Source organism: Scardinius erythrophthalmus, assembly GCF_964197995.2.
Source record: "Scardinius erythrophthalmus genome assembly, chromosome: 14".
In the NCBI taxonomy this organism is placed as follows: domain Eukaryota; kingdom Metazoa; phylum Chordata; class Actinopteri; order Cypriniformes; family Leuciscidae; genus Scardinius; species Scardinius erythrophthalmus.
Window position 1 is genome coordinate 20391546 of NC_138234.1, and position 24457 is coordinate 20416002.

General features: G+C 35.2%; 1 protein-coding gene across 3 annotated transcripts in view; it reads left to right on the forward strand.

Moving 5' to 3' along the window:
* The window catches only part of gpc5b (glypican 5b), a 41391-nt gene extending 18958 nt beyond the window's left edge, over window positions 1-22433 (forward strand). The window contains exons 8-9 of one of the 3 annotated variants that reach the window (XM_081383668.1): window positions 7787-7922; window positions 21831-22433. In XM_081383668.1, the coding sequence (XP_081239794.1) occupies window positions 7787-7922; window positions 21831-22021 (327 nt within the window). In that variant the 3' untranslated portion in view covers window positions 22022-22433. Of the gene's footprint in view, window positions 1-7786; window positions 7923-15295; window positions 15413-21830 lie in introns of those variants that run through there. The other 2 variants (XM_081383670.1, XM_081383669.1) reach the window with 2 other exon arrangements.
* Window positions 22434-24457: the final 2024 nt, after the last annotated feature.

Below are 24457 nucleotides of genomic sequence, written 5' to 3' on the forward strand. Positions count from 1 at the left end.
ATTTCTGAATTCAACCAAACTCTACGCAAGTATGTGAATGCAGATTCTTCTAAGTACGCAAGCTTAATTGTGTGCCTTGTTCATTCAAAATGCAATGCTAGTACATTTTGAGTGTTTTCGCAAGTCTGTCTTCTTCTGTTTCATCTTTCAGGTTAACTATTGTCATGCTGGAAAATCTTGCTAAGCCAGTTAACTAAAATAATAGGCTGCGTTCAAAAACTGAAAAATGCTGCCTCCTCGGGTAGAGTGTGTCCGAAATTGCCCCTTATATTCTTAAATATGGCACTATTTGAAGGGACAGCCATTTGTAGTGGTGTCCGAAACCGTAGTGGACATTATCTAGTGCACTCCTTCAATCCCATAATGCACTGCAATAACGAGTGTACAACCGATGTGCGCTAAATGGCTAGATAATACCCATAATGTACCTCTCTTTACTAGAGAAGGGGGTGTAACTTTCGGACACAGCCATAGAAACTTACCTGAATTCGATTTAATGACATTTTAAGGTAACTCTATCGCCCCCTTGAGTACACAACAATAATGACTTCTTCATGAGTTTTTAATCAGCGTTTTGTCTTGTTTGCAAGTAAAAAATATTTCAATCTTCAAAACAAATTGCATTTACTGAATAAGATATTAAAACTTGTTTTCATAGATTGTCTTGAATTGTAACTGTATTTTGTCTTTCTTAAAATAAGTGAAAATCTTTCATTGCAGAAAGAGAAAAACAAATCAAATTTTTTAAAGACAAATCTTAATATTTTAAGCAATATGCCTATTAAGTAAATTATTCTTGTTTTGAGGTTATTTGGATATTTCAAATGGAAGATTACATGAAGAAAAAACTTTTAAAAAACTGTTTACAACTCTCATGCCCCTCCCCCACTACCAACGAGCACCCGCCCATCGTCAGTGCGTGTGTACCAAGCGGCAACCTCCCCGTCTCTCCCTTGAAACCAACACGGAAGTGAGTTAAACTGTAATTCGTTGACTGGCCGCTTGAGGCTGTTGTCAGAAGTGAGTCAAATCTGTATCTCCCCCATGTTAAAATGACCAACTTTACAGCAGAAAAAAACGTGTTTAAAGCCTGGTGTCTGTATGTGGATTTGGTCTATACAGCTAATTTTGCCCTTCATAACAACTGTGAGGGGGGTGAATTATTTTATAACTCGTCCGTTTAGTTGATTAATATTTAAATTTAAGGGTGTGGCCAAGCCACTTGAGTGACAGATGGATTGCCGCTGTCAGTGCTAGCCGTTTGTCTGCTGTTACTAGCCGTCACTTCACCTCAGCAATGTTAGCTGCTGAACTTGCCATCTCTGCAGTGTTTGTGCTTTTTTTCGGGATTATCATTTCATACAATTTTAATACTTGGGTAACGTTACAAAGCTCACGTCTTTGGATTCCGTCGTTATCGTTCGAGAGAACAACCAGCGCTGTATTTCAGTTGTTTTCCTCTGTGAACATGCACTAATGGATGTCTGACAATTTCGTTGCTTTTTGGGGTTTTCAAATTTAAAACGTCAATAAATGCTCGTTCGTTCTGCTCCCATGGAACAGATGGATTATAATATGCTTATTTAGGTTACCGTCAGATGAAATCATGCGGGCGTCGGCGCTTTCTCCGTCCGTGAATGAGCGCGGATTTTCTAGCGCATTTACTTGCACTTCAAAGGCAATATATCTATGGTTTAACGGTTAAACCATAACCCATTTGAGAGACGGCCAACATCAGAATTTAAAATGGACTGAATAAGCTCTCTACGAACTTGAGCGATGCCGCGCTGACGGACCATGAAAGAGTGACGGACATGTATGGACATAAATCACTGTCACACACAAACACTCTCGAAGTAATACACAGTCTCACTTGTAGCCATGTCTTTTAACTATTATAATATTTCGAAGGGCAAAAATAGGAACGTTTAATTGGCTTTACATCATCAGCTAACTCGATCACGTCGAGCTAAGTGATTTCAGATAGCCAGGCTCCTCAGCTCCACTCACGCCCCCCCGCCTGTTTGTCCATTTTCTGTTATCCGGGAGTGACGCAAGGCCAAGATGGCGACGGCCGGCTCCGCCCACTTTAGGCTTCAAAAATGCTCTTCAGAAACCTACGGGTGACGTCACGGACACTACGTCCATATTTTTTTACAGTCTATGGTGTGTTTCCTGATTGGCTAATCTATCCATAGATAGCAATAACCGAGGAATTGGAAGCTTGTTAGTAGATTTTCTCTCCGCCATCACGCTTTGTAGGCCTACAATCTTCAGGCGAACTTCAGGTGTGTCGTGTGCATGTGATATTGTAACGTGCGCGTCTGCGCGAGGGAGAGGGGATCTGTGGCGTGTGCATGGCCTGTGATTGACAGTCAGATCTCCCCCCCCCCCCTTTTTTTTCTAAAACCACGTAATTTGTGTTGTTCTGTCGGATTATAGTGTCAATTTCACTGAATTTGATCAAAAAAATGTTGCCGACGGCAGCTTTAAGAAAAGGATTTTTTTTTTCATTGTACTGCGGGTTGTTACCAATTACAGATCCTTTTCAGAAGTCTTTGTTTCATATGTATTATTGGCCCCATATAAAGTGTCCTGAAAAGAACAAGTGACACCGAATACTACAAAAAGTGTCACAGGGTATCATAACAACCTGCCGTCTTAAGTGTCACTTTATGCATTTAGAGGTGTGTGATATCTTCATGTAAAAACCAGAACCTTAGTTCCAGTCCATCTCTGATCAACGCTTATTGAGAAATGAATATTACAACGGCATGTCCCAAGAGTGAGCCATCTTGCGCTACAGGGAAGATTTATGTGCCTCATGGTTGAGTTTACATCAAAGGTCGTCATTATTTTTTTCTCTGAATCTTCTCTTTAGCTTTGAGCGGACAGTATGATATAACTCTCTTTTGCATAAAGCTAAGTAATTTATGAGCCCTCCCCGCAAAAATGGCGAATGAAGAAAACCCCAGGCATGACTTACGCAGCTGTATGAGCCGAGATGTGTCACAGAGGGATGCTAATGAGTATGAATGCTTTCATAACCCGCTATCTAATGTAAACATACATCAACACGCAAACACGTACAGTATAAGGCATGCAAGTGGATGTGTGCATCATATTTCAGTGTGATTCGAAGACATCCAAGTCCTTGTTGTTCGTTATAGTTATGGATAGTTGACCGTTAGTCTTTTCAAACTCGTATGATGTAATTTTTTCAAAGAAGAATTTTGAAGGATCTTTTTTATAGATAGCAAACAAATGTCAAGTGTTAGTATAGACCAAAAACCAGCATGAAGCACCATAAGACCATGTGTCCACAAACGCATTTCTTCCCTAGGCTAGCGTATTTTTTCAATTTTTTTTAAAACACCAGCACCAGGGTGTTCTGCATTTTTTTTTCTGGTCTCCGAGTTGAATAATATTCAATTTTGGGTAAAATGCAGCGCTCAACACTGTCACTTTTTATCCAGCCGTCCAATCACAGTGGAGGAGGGGCGGGACAAATACAACACCGACCAACCATCATATTCTGCTTGTACTACAATAACAAACGATAACAACAATCACATCTCTTTATCCAAAACTAGTGCCAGAGCAAGTGCGTTACATTGTGTCGATATTTTTATATTCAGAAACATACTATTTGTGTATGTTCATACACTTAAAAATAAACATGGTTGGTTCAGTTGGTTGGTTGGTTGGTTGGTTGGTTGGTTGGTTCGTCATTTTTAATTGGTTGATTGGTTGGTTGGTTGGTTGATTGGTTGGTTGGTTGGTTCGTCATTTTTAATTGGTTGATTGGTTGGTTGGTTGGTTGGTTGGTTCGTCATTTTTAATTGGTTGGTTGGTTGGTTGGTTGGTTGGTTGTCAAATCCTAAAATTTTTATTGTAATTTCAAACTTTATACCAATAACAGGTATATTTTCCAAGTAAATCTGAAGGTGTTTAGTTAGTTAGTTAGTTAGTTAGTTAGTTAGGCAACATTTCTCATTTTCTTTTAAGTTGAAGTAATAAAACTAAATAAAACTAAAAATGACATTGAAAAATTAAAGCTAAATAGAAATATTTGAAACAAAACCACATGTAATAGAGTTATATATAAAATAATAACAAAAGCACATTAAATAACGTAAACTTAAACTCAAATTTAAACTGAAAATAAAAAAATAAAAGCAAAGTAAATAATATAATGCAGCAGCGTAGATAAAAAAAAATTAACACAGAACACTTTCTGCATTTACTTTGTTCTCAAAAGTGTTTGGATGTGTCTTATATGTTGATGAGTTATTGGTCTGTTTATCTGACCCCTGCCAAACACGCCTCGGTATCGCTTTCCTTTGACCATTAGAGGTGTATCTCCCGTCCAATTGATGAGGCCTGTTGTCAAGGAGACGCGGGTTTGACAAAAAAGACCCCCAAAGCATCCTATCGATCCGTTTACATGACTGGGGTCTTGAAACTGCAACGGATATAGGAAGGGAATTTGTTTCCTGGATGTCTCTGAATTATGCAGAAAATCCTGCTGTAGAAACACAATCTTTTTAGAGACTTAATGAAGACTGACCATGGAGAGCTCCGAATATTAAAGGGATAGTTCACCCAAAATGCTGTCATCATTAACTCACCCTCAAGTTGTTCCAAACCTGTATGAATTTCTTTATTCTGTTGAACACAAAAGAAGATATTTTGAAAAATGTTGGTAATTAAACAGTTTTTGGACCCCATTGACTTCCATAGTATTTTTCTATACTATGGGGGTCCAGTGACTGTTTGGTTACCAACATTCTTCAAAATATCTTCTTTTGTGTTCAACAGAAAAAAATAACTTCATGCAGGTTTGGACAACTTGAGGGTTGAGTAAATGATGACAAACATTTTTCGTTTTTTCAGCATCAATCCCTTTAATGTTGTATCAGACATTATGTTTAAGACTTTAATGTCCTATTTTGCACTGCAGTGGATTGCGTAAGTACGTTCTCTGTAACATAGAGAAATGTAATTTCATACCAAAGGTTTCATGATATCTATTGGGTCACTTTTTCTCAGAGAAACTTTTTTTTTTTCTTTTTTTTTTTTTTAGCCAATCAGAAACACTTTGTTTGCTGACTGGTCTATGGAGGGCGGAGCTTACTAGAGAAGGGGGTGAAAACATGTGGAACACCCACTTTTCACAATCCAATCAGAAAAATGTCACAAAACAGAAGCAAAAAATGTTGAAAATGCCACTTCATGTCATTTTTAACCTTGATTTCTTTATCTATCTACAGTGGGAGAAGATGCAATGAAGTCAGAAACTTTAATCACTGAAGTATTTCAATGCAACCATGTCAATTTAATACCAACATGCTCATGACTCCGCTTGGAGGGCGAGAGGTCTTTCTTTAATTGTTTCTTCTCTTATCACAAACAAAACAATTAAAATTTAATGTGCAGCTAAATTGAATAATGAACCAGGCAAGGCAAAAAAAGAAAGCACTAATAAGTATGTCGCTGTTTTATCTCAATAGAAGGGGGTGGATGCGCTGGAAAAGGACAGTCTGTTCGCCCTGTTGTTGCCATGGTGTTCGCCTGACGCGTGGCATAATTAATTATACAGCAGTTAATTAACAGTCCCCTGGGGAACGATATCCACAAAGTCACTATGCAATTTGATTGTGTTGCGTTCCTCCATCAGGGAGAAACATAATGCAAGGAAAGTGAATTAAAAATGTGCTTGTACAATATACAATCAATGAAATCTGAAATATTCATTGTTCAACTTTTTACTAATAAGTTATATTTTCCAAATAAAACTAAGGATTTTTTTATCCTAAACTATGTTTGTTTGTTTACCATATGGATTTTGAGCCTAGTTTTTTAAATGGTTAAAAATTATTAAAAATAAAATATTAAATAATATTTAAATAATCATACATTTTAAATTAATTACATTAATTATAATGATAATAATTACATATTAGTTTATATATATATATTTCATGTTTTCACAGTATATTAGTACTGTCAAATCACGATTATTGGCATCTAACATAAAAGTTTGTAAATATGTGTTTGTGTATATACTGTATGTATATATATATATATATATATATATATATATATTATATTATATATATATATAATTAAAAAATATAGAAATATAATACCTTAACTTATTGTAAAAAAAAAATAATGTTAATAATGTGAAAAAGTAATGTTGCAGGGCTTGTAGCATTTAAACTAATTAATTTTGATTGCTGGTGTTTTAATTTTTTACAAAATTGTAGAGAATTTTAATGTTTGCCATTTCAGCCATAACATAAAAATCATTATCGGTTTCAGAAAGAAGATTTTTTTGGGAGTCGCTTATTTTCTGCTTTTGTCAAGTCACACTTGGTAGCCACACCCACAGTAAAATCTCATTGGTCCAAAATCTTGCTCTACTGAATATTAAACATCAGTTATGTTCTGATTGGCTGTGATTCTGTCCTGGGTTCTATGAAGTTGTTTTGCACTTCTCTGTGTTAAAAACAAATTAGAAAGTGTGACAGAATATGAAAACAGAAACGATGGGGAGCCAGAAAATAACTGAGTTAAGATGTTGTGAATTATGCACAACTCCGATTCCCAGAGCTGTTTTCCTAAACAGTTCTGAAATGCCTCGCAACCGCACGTGTTTAATATTCTCTCGCTGTGAAAATGGAATTTGCACTTGAGTGAATCCACGTTTGGTGCAATGGAGTGCTGCTGTTATGAGCCTTGACTTCTTGCCTGGAAGCCTTTGTTGGAACACATGGGGCTATTTGGTCGTGATGGGTGATCTCGACTCACTTACTCGCTTCAGAGGGAGTCATTTCAGGAAAATTACACTATTACAGCTCGTGAATTTGAGAACAGAGCTGCTGTAGTTGTTAGGATGCACCAACTGGAGCTTGGATCAGGTTGGACATTCCCTAGAAAGAACAAATATATATATATATATATATATATATATATATATATATATATATATATATATATATATATATATGTCATTTCTTCTTGAGTCTCTCCAACTTTGTCTGAATCCGGTTTGAACATAAAAGGCTAAAAGTTTTTGAAATTTTCAGTGTGTATCTGTGTGAGGAGGTAATCGAAGCTCCATGAGCAGCAACTCATTTGCATTTAAAGGGACAGACACAAAAACGGTGCGTTTTTGCTCACCCTCAAAAAGTGACAATTTTAACATGCTAGATAGAAATATCTGTGGGGTATTTTGAGCTAAACCTTCACACACACACATCTTATGAAAAGGATATTATACCACCCCATATATATATATATATATATATATATATATATATATATACATTATTAAGTTGAGAAATATTTATATTTTTAATGTTTTGAAAGAAGTCTCTTGTGCTCATCAAGCGTGCATTTATTTGATCAAAAATACAGAAAGAAAACTGTAATATTGTTATTAAATTGTTATTAAATAATGGTTTTCTATTTGAATATAATTTAAAATATCATTTATTTCTGTGATGCAAAGTTGAATTTTCATCAGCCATTATACTCCAGTCTTCAGTCACATGATCCTTCAGACAGAAATCGTTCTAATATGCTGATTTATTATCAATATTGCAAACAGTTGTGCTGCTTAATATTTTTTTATAACCTGTGATACTTTTTTTCTGTGATACTTTTTGATTTTTTGATAAATAAAAAGTTGAATAATAAATAAAAAGTTGTTAAGATTGAATCTCATAAGAATATGTGTCTGATGGTCCGCTGTCCTGTGATTTACGTTTTGTCACAGGAGATGTGGAGTGAGACGGGTTTAGGAACAGATGGTCGTGAGGATGTCGAGACCAGCGGCGGCGGCATGGCAGAAGGCAGTGGCGAGTGCGATGATGAAGACGGCTGTCAAGGATCGGGCCGGGGCGACAAGACAGGTGAGTTTGCTCGTCCTCTGCATCTGCGGCTCAAAGCCAACTGTCTCTCTGCATTTACTTGATCTACTGGTCCCAGGAGAGGACGTCCTTCCCATGTTGCTAAGAAACCCAGAGCCATTTACTGTCTTGTGTTTGTTTTAGGAGGTCAGTCTCTTCCCATTATTTACAGTGCCGATCACAACAGGGCTATTATAAGCATAAATCTAAACAAAATTGAATGAGGTTTATGTTAAAAATAAGTGTAAAAAATCTCAGTGATAAGAAAAAAAAACTTGTTTTTTTCTTTTGTTGTTGTTTTTTAGCATCGATCAAAGTTAAATTGAATTAGGTTTATGTTAAAAACTAACAAACAAAAAAAAATCCTGGTGGTGAGAAAAATAAACTTGTTTTTAAAAAAAATGTAAGCATACATCAAAGCAAAACTGAATTAAATTAGTTAAAAACAAACAAACATTTTCCCAGTGTGGTGAGAAAAATAAACTTGTTTTTCTTCTTTTAAACAGAAAACAAAACAAAACTGAATTAAGTTTAAGTTTAAAACAATAACTGAGAAAAAAAAACATGTTTGCCAATTAGGTCAGTTTAAGAAATATTCTTTGAAAACAAGTCTTTTCTTCCGAAAGTTTGCTTCTCAAGTAAATTTATTTTGTGTGTGCACAAAATAAACCATTGAGGTCATTTTGAGTTTATCTATTGGTTTCATTTTATATCATAATTTATCATTGAAAACAAATGCTTTATAACAAATTATCACGCTTAAGATGTACTTTAATGGAACAGTATTGTTCTTAGGTCTGTGCTCTACTTGGTACGCTGGATGCACTCAGGGGTTGGACTAAATAATGGATTTCACCTTATAATAGATGAATAGAATTGTGTGTAGGGAGTTATTGCACCATTTTTCAAGGAACGCCCGCTGTTCTTTTACTCTGTTGCTCAGAGTCCAGCCTCGGTGCTGCTTCTATGAGGTCATGCATCTTTGTCCATTGCTCTCGGAAACATTTCCGAATAGCATCCATGCTTTAAAAATAATCTTGCTTCGTATTTGTTGAGTCGGGTAACAAAGCACGGATTGATTTGGCTGAGACTGTGTTTTTTGGGATATTATCCCGTGAAATCATCCTCAGTCTTTAATTAAATGTATCTCTTCAATACATGGGCCCTTTTGACTTTTAAAATATATTCCTCTGTTATGTTATGTATGTTTTATGTATATGCTATGTATTTATTTATAAATTACTTATTTATAACTAAATAATTATTGATTGTTTTATAAATAAAAAAATCATTTATTTATAAACAAAATGTATTTAATTATTTATACAAATATGTATTTACAAATAAATACAAATATTTATTTGTTTTACCCAATTATTTAAGTACCTTTGTCTTTTTAGATTTTTTTAAAATATACTAATATTCCCCTGTTATGTATGAATGTTATGTATGTTATACGTATGTTATGTATTTATTTGCAATTTATTTCTTTATTTATAAAAATATTTATTTATAAATTAAAATTACAATTTAATTAAAAAATAAAAAATAAATGTATTCATAAAATTATAAATACAATTATTTATTTATTGATTGTATGTATTTATTTATTAAATGTATTTATTTATTTTATTATTTCTACATTTATATATATATATATATTTTATATATATGTACTAAAATAGTGTAATTTCCACCACATCTCAAATTATGTATTGTGTTTAAATCAATAAATAAAATAATAAACAATAAAAATGAAAAGCATTTTATGTATCCTAAATACACACAAATAAATGAAATGTTCACATTTTATTGGCATAATTTGACAAAATTACAGCTTAATCGGAAATGACACATTTATTTATTTTTCTTTGTTTTAGGATTTTACTAAGCGTTTTATTTTGATTGTTTTTCTTTTGAGATTTTAGATTTATTAAAATTGTACAGTTTTATGATATTATTTTTACTAAGTGTTTTATTTGTTAAACAATTTTTATTTACTCATGACACCTAAATTTGGGAAACCCTGGTTTTGATTATCATAGTTTTAAAAATGCAATTATATTTTATGATGGATTTTTATGTTTCAAATTGTAAGTCTGGGTAAATCCAAGTAAATCCATAAAGTCTATAAGTAGTAAAGCAATTTTTATTTTATTTTTACCTGGATATAAAAGTTGGTTTAGTTGAAGAAATAACAATATTGGCACCAAAACCCTTGATCATCTTTCGATTTCATGCCAAAATGAAGAAGTGATCCAACAAATGTCTTTCTCCTGTTACCCATGCAGACAGTTTTTCAACAAGAGCTGTCGAGAACGAATTACAATTGGTGACAAATTGACAACAGTTACCGTTACACTTTTACCAAGGTATCCTCATTTTTTGTGATTTTTAATCTATTTTTATTTCCCCAAACCCAATGGAATGAATTCCTGGCTTGGCCGTTTTAAATCCCTCAAATCCCTTGAGTTGATGAAAGAACGGATTGCTGAATGACAGCCCGTCTCATCCGGGGTCATGGAGGTATAGTTTCCCCTACAGCGACCACAGAGCTGGTCATAATCAATCAATTATTCATTTTGCAGGAAACGGTTCATTAACGGAGACCAGAGCGTTATGATACCCACCGCTCCGTCTCTCTCGTCTTTCTCTTCATGCTTGGTGTCTCTGTCCAATGATGCTGAGATAAGCACACAGACAAGGCTTGCAATTTGCATTGTTTGTTTTCTTCGCGCGTAACTCGTCGTAATTGACCGTGACTATGACACACACAAATGAGCATTGCTGCAGTTCGGCTTGGCCTCGGATGGATGGAGACCAAACTCGAGGTCTGTTTTCTGGTGTGCTTCCGAACATGTAAAAGGAATGTTTTTTTTTTTGTTTTTTTTTTTTTTTTGCATGCACCTCCTCAGAGGTCCATAAAATTACTCATTGATCGTTTCCTGCTGAACCTCAAAGATTCAGATCTGAGACGTTTTCAGTCACTGTCTGCGTCAATAATGCTAATAAGGCCTGTTTTCTTGCAGTTTGCCTGGATACACACACAATTATTGTTTTTGGAGTCGAGGTGGACTTTCTCTTTGAATAGATGGTCATTTTCTTATAAAAATTTAGGCAAAAATCAGTATGATAATGTTTAAAATGGTTTTAGATGGAGTATAGCATGTAACACTATAGGACACACCACAATGCCATGGCTTCAAATGCCCTTTTGCTACAAGTTTATCTGTTTTCTTGTTTATTTATTCCACTTTTGTCCCAGCTTTGTCCTTTTTTGTCCGTCATTAGACCTCTGACTCTGCAGCGCGCATGGGGAATGTGGTATTTAAAATGTAATTCTATCCAGCTGTTTATGGAACCAGAGTCTGATAAGCACTTGCTGAGGCTGTAACCTCCAGCCAAATGAATGAAATGAAATCTCGCAACACCACCAGTGTGTGTGTGTGTTTACTGTTTGTGTCCCCACATCTGCAGTGTGTGAGTTCACAGTTTGGACTACCTGATAGCCAGAATGTAAAAAACAGGGCCACTAAAACTCTCAGTTCTAAGGAAGCTACTTTGAAACTCAAGCTACCAAGTATTTATTTGTTTGTTTGTTCTTGCGTCTTAAACAGTGGTGCTCGGAGTGCCCACATATATTATGTGATATGCCATACTAAATTTACTAATATATAATGCTTATTTACTCTTTTTATATTTTAATGCATAGACCACATTACTACTTTGGCAATGCAGGATCACTTGTGTAGAGTTGAAATTTTAGGACAATACCCGAAAGGTTGTAGGCTTGCGTCTTGCCAGGGTGATCCATGAAATTTCATCATCGCGCCCTTGAGCAACACACAACCCTAGGTTTCTCCAGTGGGACTGTCCTTGTAATAAGTCTACTGTATGTTGCTTAACAGGCCAAGTCGTGTGGCAATAAAAGAGTCAAAGCCAAAATGAAGGACTGATTGTTCTGGCCACTAGACCGTCCTCCATTCTCCCCAGCTTTCCTTTGATTAATTAAGTGACATCTACACCGTCGCTATTGAATCACTGTTGTTGAGAGTGAGCGAAGGGCTCATTATTCAATCTGCCAACTCAAGAGCTCCGTGAAGAAGATCACTCCAGCTTAATATATCCATTAATGCTGTTAATGTGCAAGGATAAATTACAAAAGAGAGTGTGTGTTTGCTTTCTGCGGCGGTCTGGGTTAGAGTTGCATTTAAGCGGGTGTGTGTTGGGTCTGCTGCCACAATCATCTCTTGGGAATCGTGGCTTGGGTAATGAAGGACTCATTACTGATTCAAGAAGGACCGTGAGAGATACCTTTACACCCCCAACCTCAAGCCTCTAGTGAAGGTCAAACAATACCAGAGGCTGTGTGTATGTGTTTGTGTGTGTGTGTGTGTGACCCGAATTTGTCTTTTATGCAAATGATCTTCACTTTTAGCACAACACCGTGTGATTCTTATTTTAATTACAATATATGAGTGAAAAAAGAGGCTTGAGTTGAAAAAAATGTGGATGGGATCTAATTTGATCTATTAGCAATTGATTGGGTCATGAAAAGTCAATGTTAAATGCCAGAATTGGCATTACAAGTACGATATTCATGATATCAGGTGAATCACTTAATCATTTCTAAACGTAATTTTAGAGGTGAGTTTTTATTTATTTATTTATCGAACAGTGCCCTCAGGTAGTAACATTTATAGATATATTTATATATATAGTTGTAATCGAAATTATTCAACCCTTGTTGTCTCAAGCACACCTGATGCAACTAATAAAGGGCTTCATTAGTTGCACCAGGTGTGCTTGAGCTATAACACATGAAATATCTGAACTGGCTAGGTATGTTGTGTCATGTTTGACTGCATGTTAGAGATATGGCTAAGTCAGAAAAATGGTCCAAAAAGTTAAGGGAAGGTATCATCGCCCTTCACAAACAAGGAACAGAATACAAAAAGATAGCGAAGGCACTATGTTCCTAGAGACACCGTTGGAAGCATAGTTCGCAAGCTCAAAGTTCAAGGAACAGTGGTTACACTACCTGGACGGGGCTGAAAAAGGAAACTATCAACGGCTGTAACCAGATTTCTGAGAAGGCAGGGTCAGAAAAACCCTCGAGTGATTGCAAAAGACCTGCAAGACTTGGTGGCAACAGGCACTAAGGTTTCAGCTTGCACAGTAAGGCGTGTACTAAATTCATGCCAAAACTCCAAGACGTACACCACTACTGACCCAAAGGCACAAGAAAAGTGCTCAAAATCATATAAATAAGCCACAGAAGTTTTGGGATTCTGTTCTGTGGAGCGATGAAACAGAACTTTTCGGCCCTATGGATCAGCAGTATGTCTGGAGGAAGAAGAATGAAGCGTATGCTGAAAAGAACACTCTATCTACAGTTAATCATGGTGGTGCTCGGTGATGCTCTGGGGCTGCTTTGCATCCTGTGGCACTGGAAACCTGCAGCGTGTGGAAGGCAAGATGGATTCATTCAAGAATCAGGAAATCCTAGGAGAAAACGTCATGCCATCAGTGAGGAAGCTGAAGCTTGTCCTCCATGTCCTGATTATATTGTCTGCTATATCTGCTATATTAAATCTAAGCAATTGGTTGATGAAACATCTATTAAAATTAAGATACAATTTATCCAAAACGAAATTCACTTTAAAGAAAGGTTTTATACAAAACAAAACTTAAGGAAGTGGTCAAAATCATGTCTGACCCACTCCATATGTCTCCCGATATATTGCGCATCTAATGATCCTATCTTACTCATGCCCAGGGCCGTACCCACCATTGAGGGCCCCGAGGTCAGGACCTCGGTAATTTTTCGAAGTGCATATAATGAAGGTTGTGAAATAATTGCCTAATGTTAACTCTACTTTGGTGCTGCAATGATATTGCATATTGCCACAATAACTGACTTCATCTGAGCTGCTTTAGCTGCGCCCAAATAGAGAGCGACGCCGTCACAACGCTCGCTTGTTTTCCCAGGCAAGGTGAAAAAAATCAAATAAAAGTAGGCTTTAGGGCTTTATGTTCACAGAAGGTGCGAACCGAGCGCGAATTCCAGCGCGATGCTTCACGACACGCTTTCAGTTAACGGTCATATAGTGCGAGTCTGGCCTTCGAGATGTAAGTAGCTAAACCAAACAACTGTTTACGATAAAAGTATTAAACGAGTAACAGAAACAATCAGTTTGCAAAGACTGTATCAATCAAAGCTCAGCTTTGGGAAGATAAGATATACAGGTAGCTAAAGATTAGGAGACTGTGAGAAGAAGAAAGAGAGAATGTGATGGAGATGAGAGAGGAAGAGCAGGTATTGCATACTGTGCCCATGAGATTAACATTATTACAATGTATTCCTATTTAACACATATAAATGTTCTTTGCTAATTACAGTGGAAAATATAAGCTAAGTTTAACAACACAAGCACTTATTAATTATAATGCCATAATAGTAGTATTGTATAAATATTAATATTTGTATACGGTCCTCGAATATGTTATATTTCACCAGTATCAGCATTGGGAGTGTTTGCGCAACTTGCATCATTAAGCCAGTAGGTGGCGACAAGTGACTGTCTTCGTGAGTTAACAATTTAACCATTAAATGAACAGATTAGTCCAAAAACAAGTTGCTGAAACCAATCTTTGATGCTCATATAAATTACTCATTTGCCTCTGGACACAGAATTGGCATTTGATTGAAATGTAACAATACGCATAAACATTCTGCATTTCCATTTTGTAGTGTGGATCATTCATTGCAGCATTTAAACGGATTCTCATATTTAAGAATCTGTTATCTCCTTGACAAATAATTTATGCCACTGCTCAATGAGAAATGGCCTTTCTTTAAATGCAAATGTTCTTTGAGTATTTCATTTGTGAAGGTAAAGCACTATACTCCTAATTACAAGAAGAAGAAAACTGCTCTTAAACTGGGTGTGTGATAGGCTGTGGAATGGGGTTTGGCCGAGGAAAAATTTTCAGTAAAGAGATTTATTTATTTTTTGCTTTAACCCCTGACAACACCTGCCTACAAAACATACAAAGTCTTGGATGAATTGCTTAGAAAAAAAAAACATTTTAAAAATCACGACTGTTGTTTGTTTGGCACATACTGGTGGTTGCACTCATGTTACTGCATTGGCACTCATGCGTGTCTGGGTTCGTAATTATCAGATTATTTTCCCAGCATCAGACATTGGAGCGGACATGCTCTGACATGCTTGGTAAACTTTGATTAAGGTGACCTCATCTCCTGCAAATGTGCCGTTGTCTGTTTGTCAGCACCTGCTTATGAATATGTTTTTATATGTTACAATTTTTGCAAGTAGATGTAAGTGTAGCTAATGCTAACATAATTTCAGATCCTCTGGCTTTCCTCCCCCTTCCCCCAGCAACACAGACGGTGAAGAGGGGAGGAAGATTAGATTGACTCCCAAAGGTAAAACCAGATTCATCCTCCAGCTGTAGAAGATATTGCAGATATTGTGTCTAACAGAGTAAGTTTGCTTACCTTTAGCCATGCTCTTAATACAAATGTTTTTCCTTTGACGTGGTTGGCCATATTAATGATCAAAGAGTGTTAGATCAGGCTTGTGTTTTTATTTGTTATAGTTAGCGGTGCTAAACTTAGTTTCCCGCCTAATAGTTTAAGGCGGAAAACTACATTGGCGCATTGGCTGCATGGATCTGCCTGAAAAGAAGCCAAATTTGTGATAAATTTATAATACCTTTGTCATTAGATTTTATTCTGGATTTGAAATATATTATTTAAACGTAATTTTGATCAACAGTTTTGTAGATTTCTGTATTTCCCCATTCAGGTACTTGCATGATTGTAAATAACAAGTCTGAGGCGGTTTCAAGATGGTCGCCTTAAAAGGCAAGTGCCTTAAAACTGCTCAAATGTATTTACGTATTTACCATAATTTTTTTACTGAAGCTCTGAACACTCTTCGGTATGTGAACATAATTTTATTTTCTCTGAAAAAGCAGAATTTCTAACGTCCGGCTACATAAGCTAAGTGTGCATTTGGCATTGCTGGTAAGGGATCACATTTCTGCACCTGCTTTTCACACCTTTAGTTTAAGAAAAACTAAACTAAATGAATGAAAGACATGCTTTGTCTTTGTTCTCATACACATCACTAGTATTAGAGACTGCCAAGTACAGCACATAATAACACCCAGTTTGTGGGTGGACAAGTTAACAATAGTGCCCTGTCTGCTTTTAGACGTTATGTCTTATCATGGAAAATTCATTATTAAACCGCTGAATGCACAAATTTAATGAAAGTCTAAGTATTTAATGTAAAAAATGACTTTCAAAATACTAGTTTTTGGTTATTAGTAGAGATGCACTGATACTGAATTTTTCCGCCAAAACAGATAGCGATTATTCAGAATGATATTGGCCGATGCCGATAACGATAGTTTGATTTTTCTTAAGGAAAAAAATCATCTCTCCCAAATAATGCTGCAAACTATACAGGGAACCATCTTATTTGGTACACTGTAATAGAGGTTAAAATTAACAACATGGCTGTTATATTCAACTGCTATTTATTTCCAGATATAATATTTACACTCAGATAAAAGCTGAAATGTTTGTATACAACTTAGTTGCACATAAGGAATTTTTCTTAAACACTTCATGGAAAATAAGCTCTTCTCTAGTGTTTTTTATAGTTAACCAACGAATGAACTGTGAACACTGGAAAACTTTCCTAAGGTAAATGCAACATTATGTGATATTGTTTACAAGCTGTTTTATTGACGTCTTTTCACGGTTGAGAAACAGATTGAGCGATTACATGAGTCATGATATGGGTTTCAGTAGTTGTGCTGCATCTTTCAACATACCTTCTGATATTCATCAATGTTTTTTTAGATATAATTTGTGGAAGAAAAGACTTACACTACACGCTGTCACTTGAACAGAGGCGCTACAGTAATCTGTCACGTCACATTTAAGAGCATTAAAGCGGCATTTATCGTTCAAATTTTGTGATAAAATGTACTGAATTTGAAAGCAGGACTTAATAGCTTTAATAGTCCTATACAGATTATTGGCCGATACATCGGTGCATCTCTAATAATTACACTGTAACAAATGTATACTGTAATTACAATGTAACAAATGTTGTTTTGCACTGTAACAAACATTACAATGTAACAAATGTATAAATACAATTTTAAAAAAGTTACACTAACTGTAACACTACATAAATGTAGATAATTAGACTGTAACAAATGTATAATTACACTTAAACTTATTACAATGTAACAAACATTACTACACTGTAATAAACGTATTACAATGTAAAATTAATATTATTACACTAACAAACATATGACAATGTAAAAAGTAGAAATAGACTAATGTAAACTTACTCTTAGCAAACGTATAATTACAATGTAACAAATGTATTATTACATTGTAACAAATGTATTATTACATTGTAACAAATGTATTATTAAACTGTAAAAAGAATATTTACACTAACATACATATTACACTAAAAAGTAGACTGAAATAAATGTATACTTACACTTAACAAACGTATATTACAATGTAACAAATATATTATTACACCGTAACAAATGTATTGCACTGTAGAATGTATAATTAGATTGTAACAAACGTATAATTTCAATGTAACAAATATATTATTGCACTGTAACAAACATTATTATACTGTAAAATGAATATATTACACTGTAACAAATATTATTACACTGTAAAATGTATAATTTGACTGTAGCAAACATAATTACAATGTAATAAATGTGTTACACTGTAACAAATGTACTATTAAATTGTAACAAACATACAATTACACTTAAACGTATAATTACACTGTAACAAATGCATTATTACACTGTTACAAACGTATTATTACACTGTAAAAAGATAATAGAACACTAACGAACATATTGCAATGTAAAAATGTATAATTAGACTAACAAACATGATTACAATGTAACTATATTATTGCACTGTAACAAATGTATTATCACACTGTAAAATGAATATTACACTGTAACAGACGTTTTAGACAGTATAATAAAACTCATGTATACTTAGACTTAACAAACGTATAATTACAATGTAACAAATGTATTATTACACTGTAACAAACATATTACGCTGTAAAAATGTATAATTACACTGTAAAAATGCATAATTAGACTAAAACAAATGTATAAATACACTAAACAAACATATTACATTGTAATAAATGTAATTATTATGCTGTAACAAACACTTAAACTAATAATTACAATGTAAAAAAATATATTATTACACAGTAACAAACATTTCATTTAAGAAACATTACACTGTAAAAAGTATAATTAGACTGTAATAAATGTATCCTTACACTTAACAAACATATAATTACAATGTAACAAATATATTATTACACTGTAACAAACGTATCATATAAGAAACATATTTGTAAAAATGTATAATTAGACTCTAACAAACGTATAATTACAATGTAACAAATACTTTATTACACTGTTATATATATTAAAATTACACCGTAACAAACATGTAATTGACTGTAACAAACATATAATTACATGTTAACAAACGTATAATTACAATGTAACAAATCTATTATTACACGGTAACAAACGTATAATTTCAATAATAAATGTATCACACTGTTACAACTGTATAATTACACTGTAACAATAATTTAATTACAATATAACAAACCTATTGTTACACATTAACAAATGTGTAATTACACCCTAACAAACATTTAATTACAACGCAACTAACGTATAATTACACTGTAACAAATGCATTTTTACACTTTAGTAACAAACATAATTACACTGCAACAAACGCATATTTACACTGTAACAAACATAATTACACTGTAGTAACAAATGTATATATACAACAAACGTATGATTACACTTAAACTGTAACAGGTGTATAATTATTAGGGATAGTTTACTTCAGTATCTTCACACAAGGATTGAAGAATAGGCACAATTAAGTTTTCAGAAACATAATATATGGGCTATATTATATTATAGAGAGATAAATACACTTCAAAATTTTGGGATCAGTCAGTTTTAGCAGACATATTAAACAGCACAACTGATCATAATAAATGTTTCTTAAATCAGCATGTTAGAATGATTTCTGAAGGATAATGTGACACTGAAGACTGGAGTAATGATGCTGATAATTCAGCTTTGCAACACAGGAATAAATGCAATATATAGGAAAATAGTAAACTATTATTTTACATAACATTAGTTTACAATTTTTTCCACAATAATGTTGTTGTCACAGAGCCAGATTTTTTTTTTTTTTTTAATTTGGTTAAATTTTTAGTGAAAAAATGTCTTAACATCAAACATAATGACATTCAAATTTCTGATATTGCTTTTTGATCATTCATCACACTAAAAATGGAAGGTAAAGTCCAACCCATACAGAAATATGCAGGAGTATATATTGTTATACTGTAGGAATAGAATGAGAAGTATGTCAGAATATATTATAAACATTCTCAGTTAAAAAGGAACATTCTCAGAAAGTTCTAGCAAGGTTCTCTAAAAGATATGAACAAACGTTCTTCCAGTAAATCCAAAGTTCAGTCATGAAACTCTAGATATTGCAGACTGATAGGTCCTTATCTCAATCTGCTGCATTCACATCATTCTCCATAGGGCACCTCTGATTGGTTTCTGCTGTATCAATAGCCATGAGCTCTTTCAGAAACCCTCCACCTTCCCCAGCTCCACCTGTATGGATCTGCTATGGGTAATTCATGTATCCTATATTGTACAGAAGCAGCATGCCTTGCTCTCAGCAGCGTGTCATGTATGTATTGGAGGTTATATTATTTAGCAGTAATTAGGTGTTGAGATAAACTTCAGCTGTAAAAGTTGTAGAGTCTTTTGAAATGCAAAATAAGTTAAGGGCAAGTAAAAGTCTTGTAGACTTTCCGATTTTTTTCCTCGTTCGTCATTTTTTCTCAGCTGGAAGTTGGCAAAACTAGGCCAAAGCAAGCCGTTGCACACTTCACTGTCATGATAATGTATTCAGTCTGTTGGCTGTGTTCTGTGAGGCGTTCAGTACGGTGATCTCCACCGCTCTCCGCCGTCTAGTTTCAGATCTCTGCCGTCTCGGGAGTTGCCATGTGACCTGCGGAGGCTTGTTCCTGCAACAGCTAGAGGTTCATGGGAAAGAGTTGAAATGCAATCATTCTTCCTGTCATGTGTGGTCATGCTTCACCTGTGTGTGTGTTTGATAGACAGAAGGCAAACAAGGTTTTACGGAGGTGGAATTATGCCGTTTGTCTTATGAATGAGCGGCCACATGTCAAAGCTATTATGAGTCTAGATACGTTGTGGTGTTAGTGCATGTTGGCATTCAGCAACTCTGTATACATATTTCATATCCATCTAATCAAAATTTTAAAGGTGAGATATAGCTATAAAGATGTCTGTCAGATTTTTGACTTTCAGCATAACTTCTGGTCCACACTGCAGATTATTCAGGCCAAGAACCACCAATAAAGGAACAGACCATCTAACTAACATGTAGACCAATGACCAACCACATACAGGTAGATACATACTTTTGATATACTGTATGTAAGCATATTTATTTACACATTTATTTATACATTTTATGTATTTAGAAATAATTTCATTTATATTTTTATTTATTTATATAGTTTAAATATATTATATTTAGCTGAGAGAATGTTCTCAAATACATTGTATTTGTATTTGTTTTATTTTTGAAACTATAAACACCATAGCGGCTTGCCAATGCCGTGTCCAACGGAAACGGAAATACAGTATGCTAAATAAGTAGATCCTCCAACATTCTCACATTCAGCGTCAGCAGGAATCCTCAGTTTCACACGACTTCTGCATATTTAGCATGATATTCATACAGCATATGTGATCATTCCTACACATCTCTCCTGTCAATGCCAAGCTGCCCCCGGGCGTTCGCTCTCTGGTCTGATACGAATCGGATCCATTTACTGCTTTAATTGGCATCAAGAGATCTCCTCATGGTGATTGTGAATAAATGAACCCTTTGTGTATTGTGCGACTGGCACAATGGCTATTGTGTGAGAATCTCAGGTTGGATTTCATTGGGAAAAGGTGTGACTGTTTTCGTCTCGCCCTGCCTTGTTGCGTCTGGGTCAAATTTGTTGTTGCAAAATTAGGTAAACGGATGCCTCTGAAACATCAGACCGTGAATGTGTGTTTGTTTGAGCCGCGACATCCGCACGTGAAGTCATTCGTTTGTGTCCGTATGGACACTATGCATCATTTCATTGTGACACGTTAATGTGTTGCCGTCTGTTGGTTTGTTTCTGCGAGTGGTGCGGCTCTCGGCTCATAGCCTGGCTCTGATATATGGCCCTGCTCATCTGCTGCGCAATGCACATATGTTCAACCCAGAACATTATTGTGTGTGCGTAGTGCGTATTTGTCACTGTAACCAAATCGGATTTGCTTTTTCTTTTGTCGGAGGATTGGCTTCTTATTGTACACTCTAAAAACTTTAAGTTTCAAAAGGGGGATTTCGCAGCAATGCCATTGAAGAACCATTTTTGGTTCCCCAAAGAACCTTTCAGTGAAAATTTCTTAAAAGAACCTTTTTTTTTAACCAAATGTTCTAAGAACATTATGGTAATGTTCCCATTATGTTATGGAAACACTATGCTCACTAAACGTTCAAAACGTCCAGATTTTTAAATGTTTTTCTTGATCAATAGTGAAAACATTAAGGGTTCCATTTTATCATTTTGCAAACATTATGGGGAATTACCTTTAAATGTTCTCTAAACCATGTGATATTCGCACCTAATTTTTTAACGTTTTTGTTCATTTTTCTTCCAACAGTGCTCACTAAAAAGGAAATCCATGTACAAATTTCACCCAAGGGCGGCTTTATCCCAATCCAACCCCCCAACTCCAGACCCGAATCGGACCTGCACGCCAAAGGAGTCACCCACATCCCAACCATCTCAGCCGTCCTATTTCTTGCTCTTTTACCCATAATCCAGCTCCTCATGTGGCCTGATGGTGTCTGACGCACAGTAGAAAAGACTGAACGATTCACGCATGCATTTGCACTAGGCCCTTAGAAGTCTGCACATTCGTCTTCTGATCTCCTCAGATGATCAGTAAGTTCTTCAAACACTGGGTATTCGTTTGCTCTGGCCTGTTTTAAAGGGTTTTATGTAGCTACTAAGTAGTGTAAGGAGACGCAAGTGTGATGAGGTCCGCCATCATTTCTTTGGTGGTTTAATGTCATAATGCCATTGTTTTGAATCTTTTTGAATGAGGATTTACCATTACATTCATCTGGTTTGGTACATTTTAGAGTAACATATCACATCCTGAGTTCATTCACACCCTCCTGCCGTAGTTACTGGGAAGGCTGCCCATATACGTATATATATATATATATATATATATATATATATATATATATATATATATATATATAATGTTTTATTGTATGTGTGGATCATATTAAAGATAGAGCTGTTTTAATTCTCCCTTTATCAGTATATCCGGGTGAAACTCATAAAGTTCTAAAGGGGGGGAGGGCGGGGATTATTTTAAGAAAATGAAGCCACATTAGGATTTTTTTGCATTGTGACATTTTGAAACATATTTATGTTGGGGGGGGGGGGTTAATAATAGTTTATTTATAAAAAAATTCTTCCCAAATGAAAACTGTATTTCTTTGCATTACAGTATTGACAATTTGAGAGGAAAATCTGAAAATAATGTAAGGAATACAAATGATGCTAAACAAATCTTAATGGACTTCAAAACAGGCCATTTTTCATTTTCACAAGTATTTTTTATTTATTTTTTAGAGGGAAATGACAGTTTTTGTAAGATTGACCCACCTGCTAGAGCAATTGTAGGGCTTTTTTGTTGTTGTAAAAAGTCGAATTGTACATTTAACATATTTATACTGAAGTCTATGTATACAAAAGTGTTTATATGATAGTAGGGTTGTGCATATAACCATTTAAAACAATGAAAACAGCTTTTGATTAACTCATAGGATAATGAAATTCTTTAGTAGAAACTTCCTAACATCGGCGTTTAACACTTTCTAGACGCAAAATGTTCCTATATATTGTTTGTTTTGACAGTTCTCCGTGACGTCACAGTCTTAAACTTATATTTTGGAGTTTTGAGTCAATAATGTCATTTTCCATGTAGCTCCGACTGCGCCGTATGCCATTTGTCACTGTAATCGATCAATAAAATACCATGTTTTCAAAGTCTACACGTGTCTTTTTGCTCTCTCTCCCTCTCCCTTTCGCGTTCTCACTCATGCGTTTTGAAATTGAAATCATTTCTATTTTTGCACCTCACCGTCAACATTTGAGCACGTTCTTCATCTCGTCTGCGGGTTATATTTATTTTCCCGTTGCAAAGCTGTGTTTTGTATCAATTACATATTTTCTGACAACATAGCACTCTGTTATCTAGCTGAGCGATGTTTGCAATAAACCAGTCACTCCCAGAATGCACAATTGAGTCTTCATGTCTTTCAGCAGACATGTTGTAATTCATGCTGCTTTTTTAATTAGCTGTGTCTTATTATTTAGATGCCAATTAAGCTGTCATGAACATTTCCTGGTCTCCAGCCACAGTTAAACCCTTCATTTTGCCGCTGCTACGTTCCAACAAAGTACATGGCAACTGTCATAGAAATGCTGGGAACTTGGCGTTGAAACTGCTTTTGAGTAAAGGTGAGAGGTTTATTATTCTCTTAGTGTGGTCAATGACTCACTTTCATTTTTCACCCACGCATCTATATGATCACACATAGGCGTCGCGGTGCTATGTGCGCTTTTTGTGAAAGATAATTCTTCTTCTTTATGCCGCTGTGCAACCACCATAGCCTGATTGAAATGAACCCGCTCAGCAAACCCTGGGAATCTGAGTGCTCTTAATTAGACGTGTTTTGACTGAAAAATAACAGGCTTTTCGCATCTCGGTTTCAGCCTATTACCGATTCAATCAGTTTTATGATCACGTCCATTTAACATCCCACCTGAAAATCAATTGCCATGCAGGATGCATTGTGTTCCAGTTGTCGGGGAAGGCGGCAGGGGGCGTCTGTTACCTCCTGCAGGTGTCTCTGGACCCCCAGCCCTCATCTTTTATTCCAACACAGGGCTGGACTTGTTCAGTGATGTTGGGAAATCCGAAATTCGAACGGATTGTTTCAATGAATCGACTCAAATGATTCATTACCTCAAAATGTTCCTCGAATTATTATTATTTATTTTTTTTGCTAACAAATGTTTTTACCTAAGTAACAGTGTTTATTACTATGTTTTTGTTAGCTCACTATCTATCTATCTATCTATCTATCTATCTATCTATTGTTCTGTCTCTATCTATCTATATATCCATCTATCTTTCTGTCTCTATCTGTCTGTCTGTCTATCATTTATCTATCTATCTTTCTATTGTTCTTTCTCTATCTGTCT